This window comes from Phalacrocorax carbo, chromosome 1 (genome assembly GCF_963921805.1).
Source record: "Phalacrocorax carbo chromosome 1, bPhaCar2.1, whole genome shotgun sequence".
NCBI lineage: Eukaryota > Metazoa > Chordata > Aves > Suliformes > Phalacrocoracidae > Phalacrocorax > Phalacrocorax carbo.
Window position 1 is genome coordinate 216,279,997 of NC_087513.1, and position 20,061 is coordinate 216,300,057.

General features: G+C 56.4%; 2 protein-coding genes across 9 annotated transcripts in view; one reads left to right on the forward strand and one right to left on the reverse strand.

Annotated features, from left to right (window-relative positions):
• The first annotated feature begins 1,051 nt into the window (after positions 1-1,051).
• On the forward strand, positions 1,052-12,451 carry RELT (RELT TNF receptor). Its single transcript, XM_064450391.1, has 13 exons — positions 1,052-1,126; positions 1,340-1,515; positions 2,295-2,366; positions 4,317-4,374; positions 5,534-5,623; positions 5,710-5,882; positions 5,972-6,057; positions 6,341-6,577; positions 6,768-6,848; positions 6,928-7,009; positions 7,096-7,257; positions 7,356-7,479; positions 9,784-12,451. The coding sequence occupies exons 1-13, from the start codon at positions 1,052-1,054 to the stop codon at positions 9,820-9,822; spliced, it is 1,455 nt and encodes a 484-aa protein (XP_064306461.1). The 3' UTR covers positions 9,823-12,451.
• FAM168A (family with sequence similarity 168 member A) overlaps positions 10,809-20,061 on the reverse strand; it is a 228,197-nt gene continuing 218,944 nt past the window's right edge. For all 8 annotated transcript variants that reach the window (XM_064441557.1, XM_064441556.1, XM_064441558.1 and 5 more), the window contains 3 exons: positions 19,080-19,254; positions 17,336-17,466; positions 10,809-16,160 (listed from right to left, as the gene is read on the reverse strand). In XM_064441557.1, the coding sequence (XP_064297627.1) occupies positions 17,354-17,466; positions 19,080-19,254 (288 nt within the window). In that variant the 3' untranslated portion in view covers positions 10,809-16,160; positions 17,336-17,353. The remainder of the gene's footprint in view (positions 16,161-17,335; positions 17,467-19,079; positions 19,255-20,061) is intronic.

A 20,061-nucleotide genomic window follows, 5' to 3' on the forward strand; every position in this document is an offset into this window, starting at 1 on the left:
GGGGGTCAGGCACATCATCACGTCACTGCCGGTCCCTCTGTTCCGGAGTTGTGGGATTAAACCCCTCCCGGTTCATCGCCCCGAGGCAGAGCTGGAGCCAGACCCCGCAGGGATGCTGGTGGAGAGGGGGGGAGCTGATGGAGGGGAGGAGGGGAAAATTGGGGGGAGTCCTCCCCCCCCCCAATCTCTGTGATTCCCATGGGATTTCACAGCCTGGGATGAAGCCACCAGCAACGTTGGAAGCATCTTCTGGATGAGAACAAGCATCTCCTTCGCATTCCCCTGCCAGACACCAAGGATGCCCCCACCCCCCCACCCCTAAATTGGGGTGATGGCAGTCGGGACCCTCAAAACGAGACTTTCCTGGACCAAACTCGCCCAATTGGCCCTTTTTTTCCCCTTTTTTTCCCCCCGCTTTCACCCCAGGATCCAGGCGAGGCTGGTGCTCGCAGACCTGGGCACCCTGTTGTCCCCGTGGGGAGAGGTGACTGTGGTGGCAGGGATAAACCGGGGTGTCCCCACGGAGCCCGGTGAGTGATGGGGGGAGCCGCCACCCACCCGTCCATCTGTCCGTCCCGGGGTGGGGGGGGAATGTTATAATTGGGATATTTTGGGAAGGGGAAGGGGTGGATTTTGGTCACGTGGGGGCTCTTTGTCATTAAAGGTCACCCATGTCAGAACGAAGCCAGCGTGGTCTCGTCCTTCGCCTTGGGGGGTGGCGGGGACGGGCGCAGCCGTGGGGAGCACCCACCACCCATCAGTGTCACCGGGGGCTTCACCCAGTGGTGCCACCTGTGATGAAGACCCCGGTGGGAGGAAGAAACCCTTCCCACTACTGGGGTGTGGTTATTCCCACCTGGATAACCCGAGAGGGAGGTCGGGGGGGTGCGGGGTGGGGGTGTCCCTCCCTTGTGCTACGCAGCGTCGGGATGTGACCCCATTCCCCGGGTGTCCCCCAGGGGTGATGGACGGACAAACAGCCGGAACGGGGGACACCGGCCTGGGGCACACATCACCCCGCCGGCCCCTGGGGAGCACTGGGGGGGGGCGTATGGAGGGAGCGGGGCGCAACGGGGGTGTCCCCAGCGTGGGAAAACCATCCCCTGGGGATGGGGACGTGGCCAAAGTGGGGTGCGCTATAGGGCTGGGAGGAAAGCGGGGTGCAGCACCCATGGGTGCCCCCCCGATCACCCCCCTGCAAGACGATATGGGGCAAAAAATCCTTATTTTTTTAAAAAACAAATCGCTCCAGTTCGGTAGGTAAAAACCCACCGCCATGTTATTCTTTTCCTCATTTTTCCCCCCAAAAGCCCAGCACCCCCAAATCCCCCCCCCACAGAGACCCCGCCAGGTGGCGCTGCCCCTCGAGGGGCGGGGCGAAGCGCGGCGCGAGAGGAGGGGTGGAGCCCCGCCCTCTGACGTAAAGGAAAAGGGGCGTGGCGCGCGGGAGCAGCGCGCGGCGGGTTCATTCATAAGGAGTCGCAGCGCTCGGTGGGGCGGTCCCGAGGGGAGCAGGTAAGGGGGGGTGGGTGGGTTTTCTGGCTGGGTCCCCCCACCTCTGCCCGGGGAGGGGCCCTGCTCCGAGCTGGGGGGGCGCGGGTTCCCTACCTTTAAAGGGTTCTTCCCTCCTGGGGGGCGGGGGGGTCTGGGTTTGGGGTTGCTGAAGCTTTGGGCTGTGAAAGGAAAGGGGGGAGCTGGTGCTTTTTGGGGTGCTCGACCCTATTCGCAATGAAAAAGGGTGGTGAGGTGGTTTATTGCCTTGATCTGACCCCTAAGCAGGGCATGGGGGGAGCTTCACCTTGGTGCTGCTGGAAGTGGGGTGCAGCGGTTGGAGACCCCGGTGCTGGCTCCGGCTGCTGCAGAGCGAATGTAGGTTAAAATAAAGGGTGGAGAGGGGGAAAAGTAGGTTAGGGAAAAGTCAGCAGCACGTGCCTGGAAAAAGAGCTTGGAACTGTGTTGGGTTGTTTGGTTTTTGTTTTTGGAGGGGGAGCTGGAAAATCACAGGGCTCCCAGCCCAAATACCTGCATCAGCCGGGATGCTGCGGTGAGGGGCTGCCCCCCAAAACGGGGCTGGAGCATGACAGCGGTGCCTCTGGCATCGTTTGACTTTAATATCGGATTTTTGCGACGGTTTGGTTGTTCCCACAGCTCTGACGGGGCCCGGGGAGATGCGATAATGCTAAGTTTTGCTCTGTCTGCCGGACAATCCCCCCCCTTGTCCCACGCCGCCTCTGACAGCCGCTTCCCAAAGTGTTTCTGAACAGTTGCTCCTTTTTTTTCCTGTTTATCTGCAGGAGCCATCGGCGAAACCCCGTCCCTGCGCTGGGAGGGGAGGCCCTCGCTGGAGTCCCGGCGGGCAGCCTTTGGTTAGGGGCTGTATTAAGGGGGGGCTGGGAATAAAAGGCTGGTGGGATTTGGGGGGCACCGAAAGCAAGTCGCCTTCCCTGTTCCGTTTGCATCAATGCATCGGCCAAGTTGGGTACGGGGCTGGTGGAGGTCGGGAGGTCCCCAAAAAGCAGCCAGCTCTGGCACTGGTGGGGTTATTTTTTGGTTTCCTCTGATTCTTGAGGGGGGGACGATGGTGGTTTTGGTTTTACCCGGGAGCTTCAGGGCTTCTCTCCACCGTGCTGGGGCAGCTGGGCATCCCGCCATCACTGCCTGCGGGTTTGTGCTGCATCCCCCATCCCCACCTGGGCTGTCCCCGAGCTGCCCCCAGAAATGGGTGCTGAGTGCTGGGGTGGCCGTGCAAAGCTTCCCTGACAGCCAGGACCCCCGAGTCCTCGTACCTCCTACGTCCCCATGGCAGAGCTTGGTCATCTAAGGGATGTCCTTAACCCTTGGATTAAGTCTGGCCTTAGATTTGCTTTACCTGGAGCCAGCTGCTTTCTTGGTGGGGTCTAAATCAGTTTGTCTTGAACTGGTGAGCCGGGATGTGCCGGTAACCCGGCATGCGTGGGCTGTGCCGGCCCGTGGCATCGCTCGGCCACGGCTCGTGGTCCCCTGGCTGTGGTGGGTCCCATCCGTCCCCTTCCAAGGCTATCGTGGCTCCTTCCCCGGCAAAGCAGTGCCCCAAACATCTCTAGGAGTCCCTAAGGTGCTGCTATTAAAGGCTTAAATATCACTGCCCTGAAGGTTTAACATGCTTCACGTTAGGCTTAAACTTGAGTTTTGTTAGTGCTGGCTTACAGGGTAGAGGGCTTGCACCAGTTTCACCCTCCCCTTGTGATTGGGGGGCACATCCCAAGTCCCGAGGGGATTCGGGAGGTGTCCCTGCAGGGTGCCATCGCCCTGGGACAGCCTTAGTGGGGAGGTGGTGTGTGGTGGGGCTCAGGCTGGCGGGGGCGATGGCAGGGGCTGGCTCAGACACCCCCCCCCCCCCCCCCCCCCAATAATTGTGGGGTCCCAGCTTGGCACGGACGGGGCTTGGTAGCTCTTCGTTTGGGGGTGCAGCTCCCCAGGAGGGGGAGAAGGGCTGGTTGGCTTCATGCTGGCACCCTGATGGGGTGTTCCCTAACTGGGAGCTACTGGGAGGAACTGGAGCCCCAAGGATGTTCATTCTGGGCCGTGCCATCACGTCTCAGTCCATGTCCTGTAATTACCTGGCTCTGCCCCGCTCGCCCCCCAGCATCTCCCCTCCCGAGTTTAATTAGCTGCATCTCAGACCGATGATACCAGTCACTAATTAGGAGAAACTCGTTAGGCAAAGGCTGTAACGAAGCTCCGGCGTGGCTCTCACAGGACCGTGACGACCGGGGGAATTCCCATGAGGGCAGCAGAGGCTGGATCCGGGTTTGGGTTATTACTTATTTTTTCTTCCCTTCCCCTGCGCTGTCAGCATTTATTTTAATTTCAACAATTAGTTGCTGACCCCAAAGAGGGGGGATGAGCCTGTGGGGAAACACCTTTTGTTTCTCTTTTTTTTTTTTTGTAATTTAAATATATTTATTTTTTTAGTGACTTCATTTTCTTGTGGCAGGTGTGTATGGATTTCCTTCAGAACAGGACAAACCTTTATTCAATGGTGTTTAGCATCATCTGCTCCTTCCCCCCCTCCTTGCACGGTTGGCCCTGACTCCGCTGCAGGGTTGGGCCCTCTCCAGTTCGGGATGGAGTTGGGATCTGCAAGGGAAGGGGGTGGTGCCAGGCATCCCATAAAACCTCGAATAAAACTTTTGGGGGCGATGATGGAGGACCACTGCTGCAGGGTTATTTAGGCAGATGCTTTGGAGCATCCCCACGCGGGGAATAGGGCCCCTAAATCCCTTCTCCACCGGGATTTTTCCCGGGTGGTGACCCTGGTGCTCCCCCTCGGGCAGGTCTCCCCTTGCGAAGAAGAGGAGTGGGATGCACTGGTGGCTCATCACCGTCCTGGGGGTGAGTACGGCCTCGTCCATCCCACCCCATCCCTCTGCATCTCTGCTTTCGGCTCGTCTGATGCTCAAACCCATCCCAGCATCACCGCCCCGTAGCCATAATCGGGCACCCAAAAAGGTTTCTCACACAGAAACTTGCAGCAGCTCAGCCCTGGGGAGACGCTTAATTTGGGTCGAGAGTGAGGGGTTTTCCCCAAAAATTCTTCCTGTTCTTTTTCTCTCCTCTGTCAAAGCTTCTTCCAGGGCAGGGGCTGATGGGGAGTGCGGCTCCTCCCTCGCTGCTCCCCCCAGGGCCACTGTCTTGCCCCATGTCCCACGTCTGGGAGATGCTTTGGGGATGTGGGTACCCCAGGGACCAGGGCCTTGGGGTGGCTTGGCCAGGGCGGGGGTTGCAATGGGTTTGCACCGGCCGTGGTGCATGCAATGGGATTGCACCCATCGCACTGCTTGCGACAGGCTGGCATCTGCCCCAGTGCACGCAGCGAGTCTGCATCCACGGCGATGCTGGTGCTGAGTTCGCATCCGTCACGGTGCACGCAATGGGTTTGCATCTACCATGTCACCGGTGACGGGTTTGCATCCGTCACGGTGCACGCAATGGGTTTGCAACCATCATGTTGCTGGTGATGGGATTGCATCCGCTGCAGTGCACATGATGGGTTTGCATCTGTTGTGGTGCCTGCAGTGAGTTTGCATCCATCACGTCGCTGATGATGGGTTTGCATTGGCCGTCGTGCATGCAATGGGATTGCACCCATTGCATCACTCGTGACATGTTGGCATCCACCACTGCGCATGCAGTGTGTTTGCAGCCATCGTGTTACTGGTGATGGGTTTGCATTGGCCGCATCCATCGCGTTGCTTGTGATGGGTTTGCATCTGCTGCGGTGCATGCGACGGGTTTGTAGCCATTGCATCGCGTGCGACAGGATGGCATCTGCCACGGAGCACGCGATGGTTTTGCATCCATCGTGTTGCTGGTGATGGGTTTGCATCCGCCGCGGTGCATGCAGCAGATTTGCACCCATCGTGTTGCTTGTGGTGGGTCCGCCTCTGCTGAACCGCTTGTACTGGAGCTGCATCACCACCGGCACAGGCCTCGGAGCAGCGGGAGAGCCGGAGCAGCCGGTGCTGAGCACCACTCTCTGCTTCTCCCGCAGGTGCTGAGCAGACCCAGCACGGGGGATGGGAGCTGTGCTCCCCGGGAGCGCGGGACGCCGGGATGCCCGCCCGGAGAGGAGCCTGCCGGGGTAAGCCGTGCCCACCCACGGCACATCCGCCCCCGAGGGAGGGTGCAGGATCCGGCCATCGCTCACCCCCCTTTCCCTCCACGCAGGAGTGTGGCTCGGCGCAGGGGCCGCTGGGGATGTGCCGAGCTTGTCCCCCCGGCACCTTCTCGCCGGGGGTCGTACCCTGCTCCGCTCACACCCGCTGCCAGGCCAGGCACAGGAGCCTGGTGGCACCGGGGACGGCGGTGACCGACAGCCGCTGCGGAGCCTGCCTGCCGGGGTGAGCCCACCCGGGGGAGGGATGCTGCAAACCCCCAGCCCCGGTGCTGCTCGTGGGCCGTATCCTGACCCTCTCCTCCTGCCCCGCAGGTTTTACAGCCCTGAAGGGGAGAGGGACCCCCAGGGCCCGTGCCTGCCCTGCGCCGCCGTTCCCCGCAGCACCCCGTGGTGCCCAGGTGGGTGCTCAGGCTGGATGTGTCACCCTGGTTTTGTGGGTGCCCGAAGAGCCGGAGCTTTTTGTGCCAACGTCCACCCGGGGATGCCGCAGGATGTATCCCCCCTCGGGATGGGGCGGGGGGGGTGATGTCCTGCCAGGATGTGACAGCTGAGGACGCCTCCACTTGTGACACGAGTGGTTTCTGCTTCCCTGGGGGCCAACCCTGCAGCAGGGCTCCTGGGAAAATGGGATTTAATCCCAACCAAACCCCTCTCCGGGGCTGATCCGGTGCCTCCCCCCAGGCCGGCGGCGAGCCCGCAGCCCCGAAACACTGGGCCGGCCAGCGGAGACCAACAGGACGCGGGTGACTTTGATGGGTGAGGAAGAGGAGGAGGCGGCGGCGGCGGCGCAGGCGGCCGTGTTGACCATCGTCCCCGTCTTCTGCACCATGGGGTTGTTGGGCATCCTGGTCTGCAACATGCTGAAGAAGAGGGGCTACCACTGCACCGCCAGCAAGGACCCCCAGCCTGGTGGCACCGGTGACCCCCACTTGTGCCGTGAGCCCCTTTCGGTCACCCCACATCCATCCCACGTCCATCCCACCTCGCTCAGCCCATCCCTGTGGCTTCTGGTCCTTGTTCCTGGGCCTCCTGCTTGCCCTTTGGAGGGGGGTATCCCCCATCACTGATTCCAACCCCCACCCCCCCCCCCCCCAACTTCTGCCTCCAGGTCCCAGCTCTGTCTACCACCTGGAGGACACCAACGAGGACACCATCGGGGTGCTGGTGCGGTTGATCACTGAGAAGAAAGGTCAGGGGGGGTCCCTGGGGGGGTGACATGGGCCGGACCCCCGTGACACCCCCACTCCATGCTCTCCCCCCACCCATAGAAAACGCCGCGGCGTTGGAGGAGCTGCTGAAGGAGCATCGCAGCCAACAGCTGATGCCACCAGGCTGCACCCCCCTGAATAAGTAAGACCCCCCCACCCAAAGCTGCAACGAGGATCCCCTGGTGGTGGGACCAACCCCATGCTGATGGCATCCCCCCCCCTTCCCAGGCTGCACCTCCTGCCTCAGTTTCCCCCCGCCTGCCGGCACCAGCAGCACCTCCACACGGTGCAGGGTCTGGCCCCGTGCGCCCGCTGCAGCCAGAAGAAGTGGCCCGAGGTCCCCAAACCCGGGGCTCGCCCCGGCGAGGTGACCATCCTCTCTGTGGGCAGGTAAGTGGGGACAACCACCCCCTGCCCCCCCCCCCAACCTCGGTGCGCCCCCCTCTCCCCAGGGTGGGGACAGGCTGATGCGATGCCCTCCGCAACAGGTTCCGTGTGTCCCGGATCCCTGAGATGAGGAGCGAGGTGCAGGGCGAACCCCCTCACGGTCCCCTCCCCGCCGGTAGCGGGATGTGTCCTCCGTGGTTGAAAAGCACCGATGGCACCCCTGAGGTGAGGGGGTGCAAAGGGAGGGTGCTGGGGAGCCCCTAGGGTGTGGGCCCTTCCTGGGGATAAAATGGGGCTTCAGGAGGCTGGAGGATAGAGCATTAACTCTGAAACCTAATGAGGGTACCTGGTGGTTTGGGAGGCTAGAGCAGCCCCTCACCCTCAAGCCTCTTCCAGCAGCCAGGAGGCTTAAAAAATACTTTACAAATTGAGCTCAAAGGGGGTTGGTGAGTCCCTCCCTTTCCTCCCACCCCCTGCATTTAAGGTGCTGTAGCAGGTTGTGGAGTGGACGCTGATGTGGGTGCAGGGGTGGGTGCTGGTGCACAGGCACGGTGCTGGTGGCCCCTGGGGTGTTCTGCAGCAGCCAGTGCTTTAATATACCCCCCTCCCCTCTGTATCTGCACGCTTGCATACGGTTCCACCTATATAGACCCCTATAGCATGCTAAAAGCATGTATGCAAATGCCCCTATACATTTGCATGCGCTTACATATACGGTCATACACCCCTATATGCAAAAGGCTATGCATAAGAGTGTGTGTGCCCTTATACGTGCATGCACCTACACCCACCCCCCCATAGCCGTGCATACACTTGGGACACCCAGAGGGGACCCCGAGGCAGGACGGAGGGGGTGTCCCGTGCCGCGGGGTGCTGCGGGCTTGTGGCAGGGCCTGGCACGGGGTGACACGGCCGGGGGGCTGCTGCTGCGTGACTCGTGGGCAGCTGCACGGGCGCACGTGCCCCCACACACGCACATACACCCCCCCCCTCCCCGCAACAGGCGCTGCTGCACGTGGCCACGCTGGCAGCCACGAGCGCTGTGCATGGAAACGTGTATGTGCAGGCATGCACACATGCGTGTGCACACACATAGATGTGCACACACACACATATACACACGGATGAACCTGTGCATAAATGCACGTGCAAACCCGCCTCTGCACACACACATAAATGCATGCACCTGTGTGCACGCACGCACATGTACGCAGCCATGCACACATGCAAACACCCATGCTTGCACATGGAGCTCTGCAAGCGTGCAGACGCACGTGTGTACATACAGGCGTGCACGCACGCACCCGTTCACACAGCTACACGCACAAAAGCATGGAGGATCACGTGCAAACCCGCCCTTGTGTGCATACACGGATGTCTGTGCACACACACGTATGCACGCCTACACGCGCGCAGACATGCACGTGGAGCTCTAAGTGTGCATACACACACAGAGGTGTGCACAACACCTGTTCACACACCGCTGCACGTGCAACCATGTGCGTGGGTAAACGTGCACACGCAGGCACACCTCTGCACACGCGTGCACATATGGACATGTTTAGTCACAGGCAGACACACGCTTGCAGATGGAGCTTTGTAAGCGTGCATACACACGCACACACAAAGCAACGTGCACACGTTCACACGCCGCTGCACATGCACACGCACACATGCACGGACGAACACGTGCATAAATGCACGTGCAAACCCACCTCCGCACGCATGTGCATGTACACATATGTACCTACACAGGTGCTTGCGGTCCTACACGCACGCAGACACTCACATGGAGCCCTTTAAGTGTGTGCACGGCGCCTGTTCACGCACTGCTGCGCGTGCAAACGTGCATGGGAGCGTGCAAACGCGCCTGCGTGCACATGCACCTCGTACACACCCCCCGCACGCAGCCACGCATGCACGCAAGCACCCACGCTTGCACACGGAGCTCTGTAAGGGTGCACAGACATGCGTGTGCACCCCAGGCACCCCCTTCCCTCCCACACACCCTGCAGGCAGAGCGGCGTGCAGCACCCACGGGTGCCCACCACCACGCGCTGCACCCTGCGCCGAGGCTGATTACAGCCTGCCTTCACCTCTGCCCAGCTGAGCCCGCCCAGCTCGTGACAGCGATGGTCAGCGCTCACTGCAGCCCCCCGCCCCCCCCAGCACCCTCGGGCTGCCCCGCACAGCGCGTCCCCGCCGGCTCCCGTCACTCTGGGCTGTCCCCAGCTATTTGGGGACACCTTGACCCTACTGAGCCCATGGCCAGATCCTGCAGGGCCTCAGCACCCTCATGGGGGGCCTGGACCAGCTCCTGTGGGTGGGGACACCTGGGGGCGTGGGGACAACCCGGGTGGCTGCCCTTAGCGGGAGGAGTTGTCCCCTCCACCACGGGATGTCCCTGGGGAGCGACAGCCACCACGTTGGCCCAGGGGGTGATGGGGAGCGGCTCCTGCCACCTTGGGTGGTGCAAAGGGCCCAATCCAGCCTCACCTGGAGACGTGGTCTGTCCCTTGTCCTCTACAGCTGGCACCTGGCCTGGGGCCTGCCTTGGCGGGACGGTGACACCCACAAAGACCCCATGGTGGGGACGGAGGATGTTGGGTACCGTGTGAAAGCCAGACCCGCTTGGAGCCGTGAAATGCTGGAGGTGGCAGCTTGGCTTCTGCTCCTGCCACCAAGGTGTCCACCGGCAGCACGGCAAACCCAACGTCTTGCCCAGCTGGTGAGGAGTTCCCCATTGCCAAGATTTGGTGGTGGCCACAGCCTGGTGGCCTGATGGAGATCATCTCTGGGAGCCACTCCACCAGTGGTGGTGGCCATGACGTGGTGGCCTATGGAGAGCATCTCTGGGAGCCACTCCACCGCTGGTGGTGGCCATGACGTGGTGGCCTGGAGATCATCTCTGGGAGCTACTCCACCGGTGGTGGTGGCCTATGGAGAGCATCTCCAGGAGCCGTGGCACTGCTGGTGGTGGCCATGGTGTGGTGGCCTGATGGCAAGCATCTCTGGGAGCCGTGGCACCGGCACACAGCTCCATTGGCAGCACCATGCAATGGAGGACATCATGGGCCCAGGATGCCATTTCACGGTCACTTTCTGGGTCTGTTCAACTGAAGCCTCTCCAGGAATGTCATGAGCTCCTAATTTCTCTCCGTCACCAGGTGCCAGCACTCAACATCACAGGCTAATGACAGCCTCTGGATCATGGGACAAATCCCACCTTGCCAACAACCCAGCTGGGGCATGGGTTGCTCTGGCCAAAGCTGGTCTCCCGCATCTACATCTCTGCTAACCAAAGTCTCAGTCAGCCCAGGAGAACGTGGTGGTGGTGGTGCTCTGCTCACCATGACGATCACACGCTCCGCTTTCAACAGGAGCTGGTTCTATAGGCTCATGTTGGCTTGGCCATGTCGGGGTCAGTGGGACAACCCACCCAACGTTGGGTTGGAGCCCATCGAGCTCCACCACCCACCTAGAAATGGGTTTATGGCTGGTCCCGGTCACTTCGCCACCACATCACCGCACCAAAAAAAAAACCAACCACCAAACCCTCTCGGGCTCTTTTATTTATTTTTTTTTTTTTTGGAAACATTTTAATAGTTATCGAATGTTCTACATCTTACAGTAAATATCGTACAGTTACAAACTCTTGGCTGAAATCTGTCAGGGAGATCACAACCTGATCTTCAGAACCAAAACCAGAACAGAAAACAAACAGAAAAAGAAACAAAACCCACCCCCAAATGTACACTTCAGATGGACAAACGGAGGCTGTGGGGCTTTCCAGGGCATCAGTTCAAGGCCATGTTCCCTACACACCTTTGAGACTTAGACTTGGAAGACATGGTTACTCTTGGTTTTAATTTTTTTTCTTTTTTTTTTTTTTTTCTTTGTATTTATTTTTGCTTAAGAGGTCCAATAGTATTTAAAAAAGGAGCTGGCCTGGCAGTCGAAATGAATTAAAAAATTAATTACATAGAAAGAGGGGGTAGGAGCGTGGCACGGGTTTGCTCGACACTACGGGAACAGGAGGGGTGGGGTGCAATCCTGCACCCCGCTACCTTGTTTCTCCCTTCCTTGCTCTGCTTCCCAGTGGCCGCCGACCCTGCGACTCGCTCCCCATCCAGCGCCCTGATCCTGAACCCCCTTCGCCCCGGGAAGAACCCAGCTCCCCCAGCTCCAGGCCTCGCAGGAGGATGCAGCGATGCTGCAGGTGGCCGCGTTGCAGCAGGGTTTTTTTCCCTACAAACAGCACGACTGAGCGTCTTGAACGGGGAATTGCTGCCATTAAACCACACAGTTGCTATTCCTGCTTTGCAAACCTCCCTGTAATAGGTTATTTTACCCCATTACCAGTAAATCTGCGAGTGCCACACACTGGGGGGAAACCCACCTTTTTCAAGCTCTTCTCCCTCCCAAGCGCCTTAACAGGCTTTATTTTCCTACGAGAAAGCCAGTATACAGCAGAGAAAAATATCCCGAGCCTGATGCTGCCAACAGCCCGGCAGCTGCAGCAAAGCAAAGGGAAGATGGGCAGAGGGTCACCATGTTTTGGGGACGAGGGATGCTCAGAGGGCCTGAAAATACTGACAATTAAAAACAAAAAAACCTGCAAAACCTGGATTTATGAGTATGCAGCGGCAATTATTGCTACTGTCGGCTGGTTGGGTTTTTCCTATTGAAAATAAACTCCCAAATATAGGCTTTTTTTTTTTTTTCCTTCCTCTAAAAAAGCAAGACCCAATTTCACACCCTCCGGCTGGGGACCGCATCATCCCAAAGCCTCCGCAGGGATGCAGCCGCCAGGATGCGGAGGGGGAGTCTCTCCGGGAAGGACCGTGTTCAGCGGGGTGCTGGCAGCTGGGGGAAAACCTGATACCCTGAAACATCCATCATTTAAAAAAAAAACCACCACAAAAACCCAAACCAAACCCTTTAAATAACACTTCATGGTAATTACATCTTGAAACTGCAAAAAAGCTGGACTGGGGGATTATTATTCATAAAATAGAGGAGCAAATCCTCGCCCGGAGGGTTCAGCCACTTGGAGGCGTGATGGGTACAGGCTCCAAGGGGCTCGCTCGGGTTGGGGGCCACCACCACTATTAACACACCTTCCCCCCCCCCCCCAAAATCTTGCATTACAGCTCGTGTTTTAAAGCAAAGATAACGGCAGGGATGGGTTAATGGTCATAACAGCGGGTCGAGAGTTATTTTCCTTCCTCTTCAGCTGGAATTTTAATCTCCCAGACACTTTGCTGCCCGCTAAGGATGGTTTAACCCCTTCTGCTCTTCTCCACTAACAGCCGGTGTGAGCCTTCTCTGCTGATAAATGCTTTTCCAGCAAAGCTTTGCTGGAGTGAAAAATTTGAAAGCTGGTGGCTCCCATCAGCATCCCCCCCGCAAGGGAGTCCCCCACTGGGCTGCCACCTCGCCAGGACCTTCACTTAAGCCATGACTTGGCTAAGGAAAGGCCTTGGGATCACGGGCTTTCCTCTCATCCTTCCATCTATCTGAAAAACCACATCCCTCCACGGGGAAGGGGACAGGGCTGCAGGTCACCGCTGGCATGAGCCAGGAGGCATCAAGCCCCACATCCCCACCACGGCCCCATGAAGCTACCTTGGGAAGGAGCTACTCAAGCCTGGAGCCATGTGGTGGCCCCAGAGCGCTGTGGTGGCCCTGGAGCCATCCAGTGGTCCAAGCCTAAACCCAACACTAGTTGCCAAATGTGCTCACCAAAGCCTCTTGCCCAACCGAGGGCAAATATTTCACCTCTTCACGCCCTGGTTGAGTTAATGAGTATTTCTGCCTCAGCATAACGGCATGAGGAGCATCAGATCTGCTATTGACCCAAGGAAAGGAACTAAAACTAAACAGCCCTGTCAGATCTCATTAGCAGTAAGACTGGGTAACCCTCCACGCTGAGCTCCTGGTGCTTTCCACCCCACCTTTAGTGTTCTCTTTCCTTTCAGGAGAAACCCTAACATCTTCCCAGCCATGGGCCAAAATTTTAGCATTTGTTCCTAAAGCAGTTATGGGTGACGAGTGTCTAGGCCAGTGGTAGGATGGTGTCTGCTGGGAAAGGTCCTCCCGAGCTGTGATAAGAAAGCTTGTTGGACCCTGCAAGTCATAGTGCCGGTACCACTCTACAGAGTATAGATAGAGCTTACTCCGCCCTATGAGTTCCAACGCTGATAGACAGCGCCTAATACATAGATGAAGCCAACAGTGAGAGCAGAAAAGGGTATTTGAGAGCTCTTCAGTTCCTGTGATCTACTGGGGGGGGGGTGTGAGCAGGGGGGGTTGGCCCAGGTTCAACTGCGGCCTGCTACAAACAGCGGAAGGATGATGTAGTACTGCAATGTCCAAACGTCCCATTGCTCTTTACACACTAACCCTTGGCTTCACCGAGCTCAACAGGGCAACCCTCTGATTATTTACTCCTTTTTTTTTCCATCTTTTTCCTTTTATACAAATCCAAAGTGCAGCCCAAAGTACTACAGGGGAGAAATCCTTCCTCACGCCTCGGCACTGGTGTCCAGTCTTCACCCACTTTGTACCCCTTGCGGTTGGGAAGGTCAACAAGAGCTTTGCTAGACTGCCTTTAAAACCAGCAGAACCAACCAAATGACCCCCATACAGAAGCGCTGGTGCCAACAGCCAGCCTGACAAACCACCTGGGACCAACCAGCAGTAGGAGAAGTCTCTTGGGTCCCTAAGCTTGCTTCTCCCCTTTTGGACCACGCTTATGGGAAGGAGTTCCAGTAGCTCCTCCCAACGGCAGCAGAAGCCAAGCTGGGAGACAACACCAAGAGCAACGAGGTCTTGCCCCAGTGCCAACAACCAGTCCCCTTGGTCTTCTGAAAGACCATCCAGTCTGACCTCTACACCAGCATGTCCTGGTCAAGGTGACCCTCCGGTGTTGGTCTCCACTGCCCTCACCTCCATCTGAAGATATGATCCAGGCATGACCAAAGCAGAGCAACCAACAGAGCCATCTGGCACTGACTCAACACCACGCAAGGGTCAGAAACCCATGCCAGGCAGTGCCGGGAGGGCTCCCCACCCACATCTCCTACCCTGACCTCTTTAAAGGCTCTGGATTGGGTCTGTTGTGGCAACCTTGGAGTGCAAGAGTTGCAAACACACTGCTGGGTCACTATTTTGGCACGCTTGAGGGAAAAATCAAAACCCAACGATGTTTTTGTCTTAGGGAAAAAAAAAAAGAAGAAAACCCTTGTTTCTATGCTGGGTTCAGTGATAAGAATTCAAAATTAAACTGGCCGCAACCATTGTCTGCAAATACGAACTCTCTGCTGCCCTTGAGACAACTTATTGCTCTACTTGGACACCCCGAGGTGGGACGTCACCAGCCGCAGTTGGCTTCACGTCCTTGCGCCCTTGGGTAAACCAAAACCCCCAGAAATTACCCCGAAGCCCACAGCCTCTGCGTGCCCGCTGTCTCCCAGCTCAGTCCACGTCAACTGTGGATCACCTTCCTTGCTCTCTCCTTTTCTCAGGTGCCTTCCCGTGAGGAAGACGACATGTTTATTGCTATTGCTTCCTCTTCCCCCCACTTCTCCCCACTCGCCAAGCAGAGCCGCCAGACATCTTCCCCCTCTCCAGCCTTTCTCTACGGTGCCAGGATTTGTGCTTGGATGAACATTTCTCCTGGAGATCTCTGAGCCCAGCTGTAACCAAAAGAAGGGGGGGGGGTGGGCACCTTGATAGTCACGGAGGTGTCACGGTTTGGTCTCAGCCCTGCCAACAACATGGGTGCAAGGTGAAGCCACCCATCCTTCCCCTCGTCCTGCCTTGAAGTCTCTTCCCCACCAACCAGTTGCCCTCTTTCCCCACACCACCAGACTTTGGAGAAGCTCTTCAGACCAACCCCCGGACATTGAGAAGATCTTCAGACCAACCCCTGGATCTGGAGAAGCTCTTCAGACCAACCCTTGGACACCTCCTTGCTTCCTTCACCAGCCGCCCCGCACACCTCTGCCTGCAAAGAGTAGCCATGCAAGGGAGGAGCTTCTCCCTCGCACAGCCCCGGGATGCGGCCGATGGGGAGCATCTCATTTTCCCAAGAGGTGCAAGGCGCTATCGGGGCACGCGTCTCTCCGCTGCTCTCTTCCCATCACGCAAGATCCGTTTGCCCAGGTGGAAAAAGCAGACCAAAGACCCGATGGTGACCAGTCCTCCTACTTCCTAAGACAAGTGTGTTACGTCGCTAATTATATTTATATTCTCTTACTCCTACAAAAGAAGGGATGAGTTCAGAATTTCACTGCAGATAATGCATTTATAATCTATCACGACAGCTATCTGGAAGACACCAATTTTCTTGTAATATGTTATGGAAGATTAAATAATTTATATTATTCAACTAAAAATACCCAAACCAAATCGGAATAAGCCTGCCTACCAGCGCTGTGCTTTTCACATAGTACCCTGAACATCAACCACTCTTACTAGCCAAAGAAAATCTAGGCTTTCGTCAACAACAACGACAACAGAAAAATAACGAAAAGAACCCAAACGAACAAGAAGTGGGGGATCTTTGCACCACTCAGCTGGGCAATGCTGGAAAAGTGAATATTCTGAGCTTTCAAATGATAGGACCAAAGAGAGAACTTTACTATTGCTCAGTGTCAGTATGTGTGTTACACAATTTATGTGGGTTGGGGAGGAGGAAGGGGGAGAGGAAAAAAAAAAAAAAAAAGAGGCAGAAGATTAGAAAAAGCAGCTTTTACAAAAACCACTAAAGAATGCATAAAGTGACCCTTGCACTTTTTTTTTTTTCCTTTTGTTCTTGCAAACAGACGCGGTGCTGCAGTACAGCGGCCACAGCACCGATGTAAGACTTGTGTAGTTGCATACAATGTTTGACTCCGGATCTGGAAGAGAGCAAACATATTAAAAACATCCAGTTAGAAGCAAGCGGTGCAGGATCAGACGGGGCTGGTCTCCTCTCCTCTGCACCCCGTGCAGCACGAATAGCTGATGCACACGGGATTTAACCACCCCTCGCGCTGCTCTGCCGGCGATTTCTTGGGCAGGGAGCTGAGAAAGCGATGGTATCCAATGCACAGGATTAAAAAATATGCAGATGGAATGCTCTCTGCTAATTGCACAACAATTTGTCACGGGCAGGATTAGCCCAGCGTAAATGTATGCAGCAAGGAGAGGTTTCAGAAACCCCCCTGGGCTGGATGAGATCTGCGCTGCCTCCCTGTGCAGCATCATGTGTTCCCATCAGCTGCGTCGCCTGTTAATTGGGCGTGATGGACCAAGGGCTCCAGCAATGTGCGGAGGGCGTTTAAACAAGCAGCTGGGATTTCTGGGATCCTGAGCATGATAGGATCCTGCAGCTGGTTTCAGGCAGCTGTGCGCAACCCTGGTGCTAATGAACAGGATGCTCTCCCAGCACGTTTTAGCAGGGGAAAAAAAACCCATACTCAAGTGATATGAAAGCTGGGAAGGGACTCCTTATCCGGGCGTGTAGGGATAGGACAAGGGGTAACAGCTTTAAACTGAAAGAGGGTAGATTTAGAATAGATATTAGGAAGAAATTCTTTACTGTGAAGGTGGTGAGGCACTGGCACAGGTTGCCGGAGAAGCTGTGGATGCCCCACCTTTGGAAGAGCACAAGGTCAGGCTGGACGGGGCTCTGAGCGACCTGATCGAGTTGAAGATGTCCCTACCCATGGCAGGGGGTTGGACTGGATGAGCATCCAAAACCTTAAAGCATGAAAATTTCCACCCTCACAGCGCCCGACTGCACTCAGAGCGGCTTGATGCCGCTCAGGTCACTGGTAAAGCCTCGCATGCACCGAGCAGCAAGATGTAAGGTCAAGGTACGCCGTGCTTTGCTCACACCCCCCGTAGCCCCAGAACAGCGAGCCATGCAGCTATCCCGGCCGGGGAGCAGTGCTAAATGGCTCTTTTGGAGTCAAACCATCACCCGGACAAAGGGATTCATGAGCTTTGTAGGAAGGAGAGGCGCGACGGCAGCGCTCCGTGGCTATTCAATTGGCAAGGGCAGAGCAAGACCCGCAAAGGCAGCACTCACATGAATCGGCCAGTGGGTTTACCAGTGTGGAGGTACGTAGCTGTAGGTGGGGGTTCCTTGAGCCCTGTACGTTGGCACGGAAACTGGATGTGCTCCGATGGCGGTGTGTTGTGGGGTGGTCAACAAGGTTCCTGCAACGGCACCGAGAAATACTTAGCAAGGAGGAGAGCTCCATCAGGGGAGCGGTGCCCCCAGGGTTCGGTGCCGCAGACCGCGTCCAAGGGGCAGGCATGGCATCAGCTGCCTTTTGGTTTTCTGCTTCAGTTCTCCCAAATATTATTCTGCCTGTGAGACCTGAATCGGAGGCATTTGACTCAGGCGGTTGGTATCAGCCAACACCATGAACAGAATAAGCCGACCTGAAGCTCCAGCATATTTTCCATGCTACTTTCAGCCCTTAACTCATCTTTTTCCAATTTTCCTTGTCCCTAAAGACCAGCAGAAGAGCTAGCCACTAACCTGCTGACATCTTCCACCCGCTGAAGGCACCGGGCTAAATTGCAACAGCAGATCTCTGCAGCGATCTGAAACATCTAAGTACCAAAGCGTAAGGGAGCAGGGTTGCGAAAGGAGATGAGAAAAAAAAAACCCCAGACCTTCCAGGGAAAATTAAGATGAGCTTTGCCACTCATCTCCCGAGGGCAGTGGAGCTCTTTGGCTTCATTTAAACCCGCAGAGCTGAGAGCCTCGGGATGCAGCAGAAGGAACAATCCTCTCCCAGCCATGAAGCAGGGGAGCTTCCCGGTGCAGCCTCTTTTCTTTTAGCTTGCAGCTGATAAGCAGAAGGATTTTAGGTTAGAATTTGCACGGTGCCTTCAGCAGACATGGGGAGGGAGAACACAGCCCCGGACTACTCTGTTCTGGGAGTAACTGGGTGCTCAAAACAACTTCTCCGTTTCTAGAGATCTCGCTACAAATGCTGCTAACTGAATTTTAAGACATCCCATGTGCATTAATTACATCTACCCGATTCTCAGTATAAGCAACAGTAAATCTCTCGGAGTGGTTCTTGTCGTCCTCAGGCTGCAATATCTCTGCTTGCAACAGGGACTGTGTCCCACAGCAGAGTCCTGTTTCACAGCTAATGCAGATGCAAAAGGATGAATGATGCATTTCTTGGCATAATTCAATATACAATCCTAAGAACTGTTAACGAGAGAAATACAGGCTTTGGGAAAAATAAAACCAGCCCATATCCTTACTTAGTGTGCTAGCCATTAATTGCGGTTTGAAACAATCCTGCACGTAAAATGCAGAGGATTTGGGATACATAAACCAAGGTTAATGTTCATTTTGTCAGTGAAAGCAAGACCTTAAGTATCCTAAAAAAAGAACTTGAGGATACAAATACAACAGAATTTGAAGATGGACAAGCCTGGTTATTCCCCTACTTATGGAACAGAGGAAAGACTAACGTATTTAAGGATGCAAGAGCGCATCCCTCTAGGGTCAGCCAAACAAAAGGTCTCCTCTGCTAACCTAAAAACTGAGTTAGATCAGTATCACGAGCGAACTGATTGATTTTTGCCTGCAAAGGAGCGGTAACCAGCAGACGAAGCTGCAATTAGCCGTGTGCAAGGCGCTTCTGCAGCCGCTTGCCAGATGCACCCTGCAAGGCTGCAGGCAGCACGTCGGATGCACAGAGAGCTTTTCACCCAGGAGGTCTCTTGCACGGGTTGTTTGGATACATCCCACCCGAGAGATGAAACTGTGGCTCAAAACACAATAAAACTTTCCTTCTTACCTGCTGACATTGCCATGGTGGTCCCAGCGACCATTCCCATGGCCACACCGTTGGTCCTGGGCGCAGCGACCGGGGCCGGATAGATGGCCGATGGGATGCTGTTGGGCTGAACCACGGTGGTGTGATGGATAACGTGAGGCTGTGCCGCGTACACTGGCTGGGTATAATAAGCTCCCTGTTTGAGAAGGGAAAAAATATAACCATCATCTTTGTCATTTGATTGAATGCACAAGCCAAAGCAGTAACTTGAAGGCCAGTATTTTGTTTAGAGACAATCACCAGCTCTGTGTGCGGCGAGTGGGTGTGAGCCTGGTAACACAGACCGTGCTGTCAGCAAGGAGTTACATCAGCTGCGACTGTAGATCCTGCTATGGAGTGAGCAGGGATGCGCTCAGGGCTGGTCCTACCCCCTGCACCAGATAGGCATAGAATCATAGCAGGGTTTGGGTTGGAAGGGACCTTCAGAGGCCATCTATTCCAACCCCCTGCAGTGAGCGGGGACATCTTCAGCTCGATCAGGTCGCTCAGAGCCCCGTCCAGCCTCACCTGGGATGTGTCCAGGGATGGGGCATCGACCACCTCTCGGGGCAACCTGGGCCAGTGTCTCACCACCCTCAGCGTAAAACATTTCTTCCTTATATCTAGACTGCATCTCCCCTCCTTTAGTTTCAAACCATCCCCCCTTGGCCTGTCACAGCAGGCCTTGCTAAAGAGGTCGCCCCCACCCTTCCTACAGCCCCCCTTTAAGCCCTGGGAGGCCGCAATAAGGTCTCCCCGCAGCCTTCTCTTCCCCAGGCTGAACAACCCCAGCTCTCCCAGCCCGGCCTCGCAGCAGAGGGGCTCCAGCCCTCGGAGCATTTCTGTGCCCCCTCTGGCCCCGCTCCAACAGCCCCGTGTCTGTCCCGTGCTGAGGAGCCCCGAGCTGGAGGCGGCGCTGCGGGGGGGTCTCACAGAGCGGGGCAGGGGAGCAGCACCCCCTCCC

Excerpts from the sequence above, each read along its gene's own strand:
- RELT (XM_064450391.1), top strand. The coding sequence starts at position 1,052 with ATGGAGGGAGCGGGGCGCAACGGGGGTGTCCCCAGCGTGGGAAAACCA. Across the intron at positions 5,624-5,709 it reads CCGGAGAGGAGCCTGCCGGG|GAGTGTGGCTCGGCGCAGGG; the intron begins GTAAGCCGTGCC and ends CCCTCCACGCAG. Across the intron at positions 6,578-6,767 it reads CCCCCAGCCTGGTGGCACCG|GTCCCAGCTCTGTCTACCAC; the intron begins GTGACCCCCACT and ends TTCTGCCTCCAG.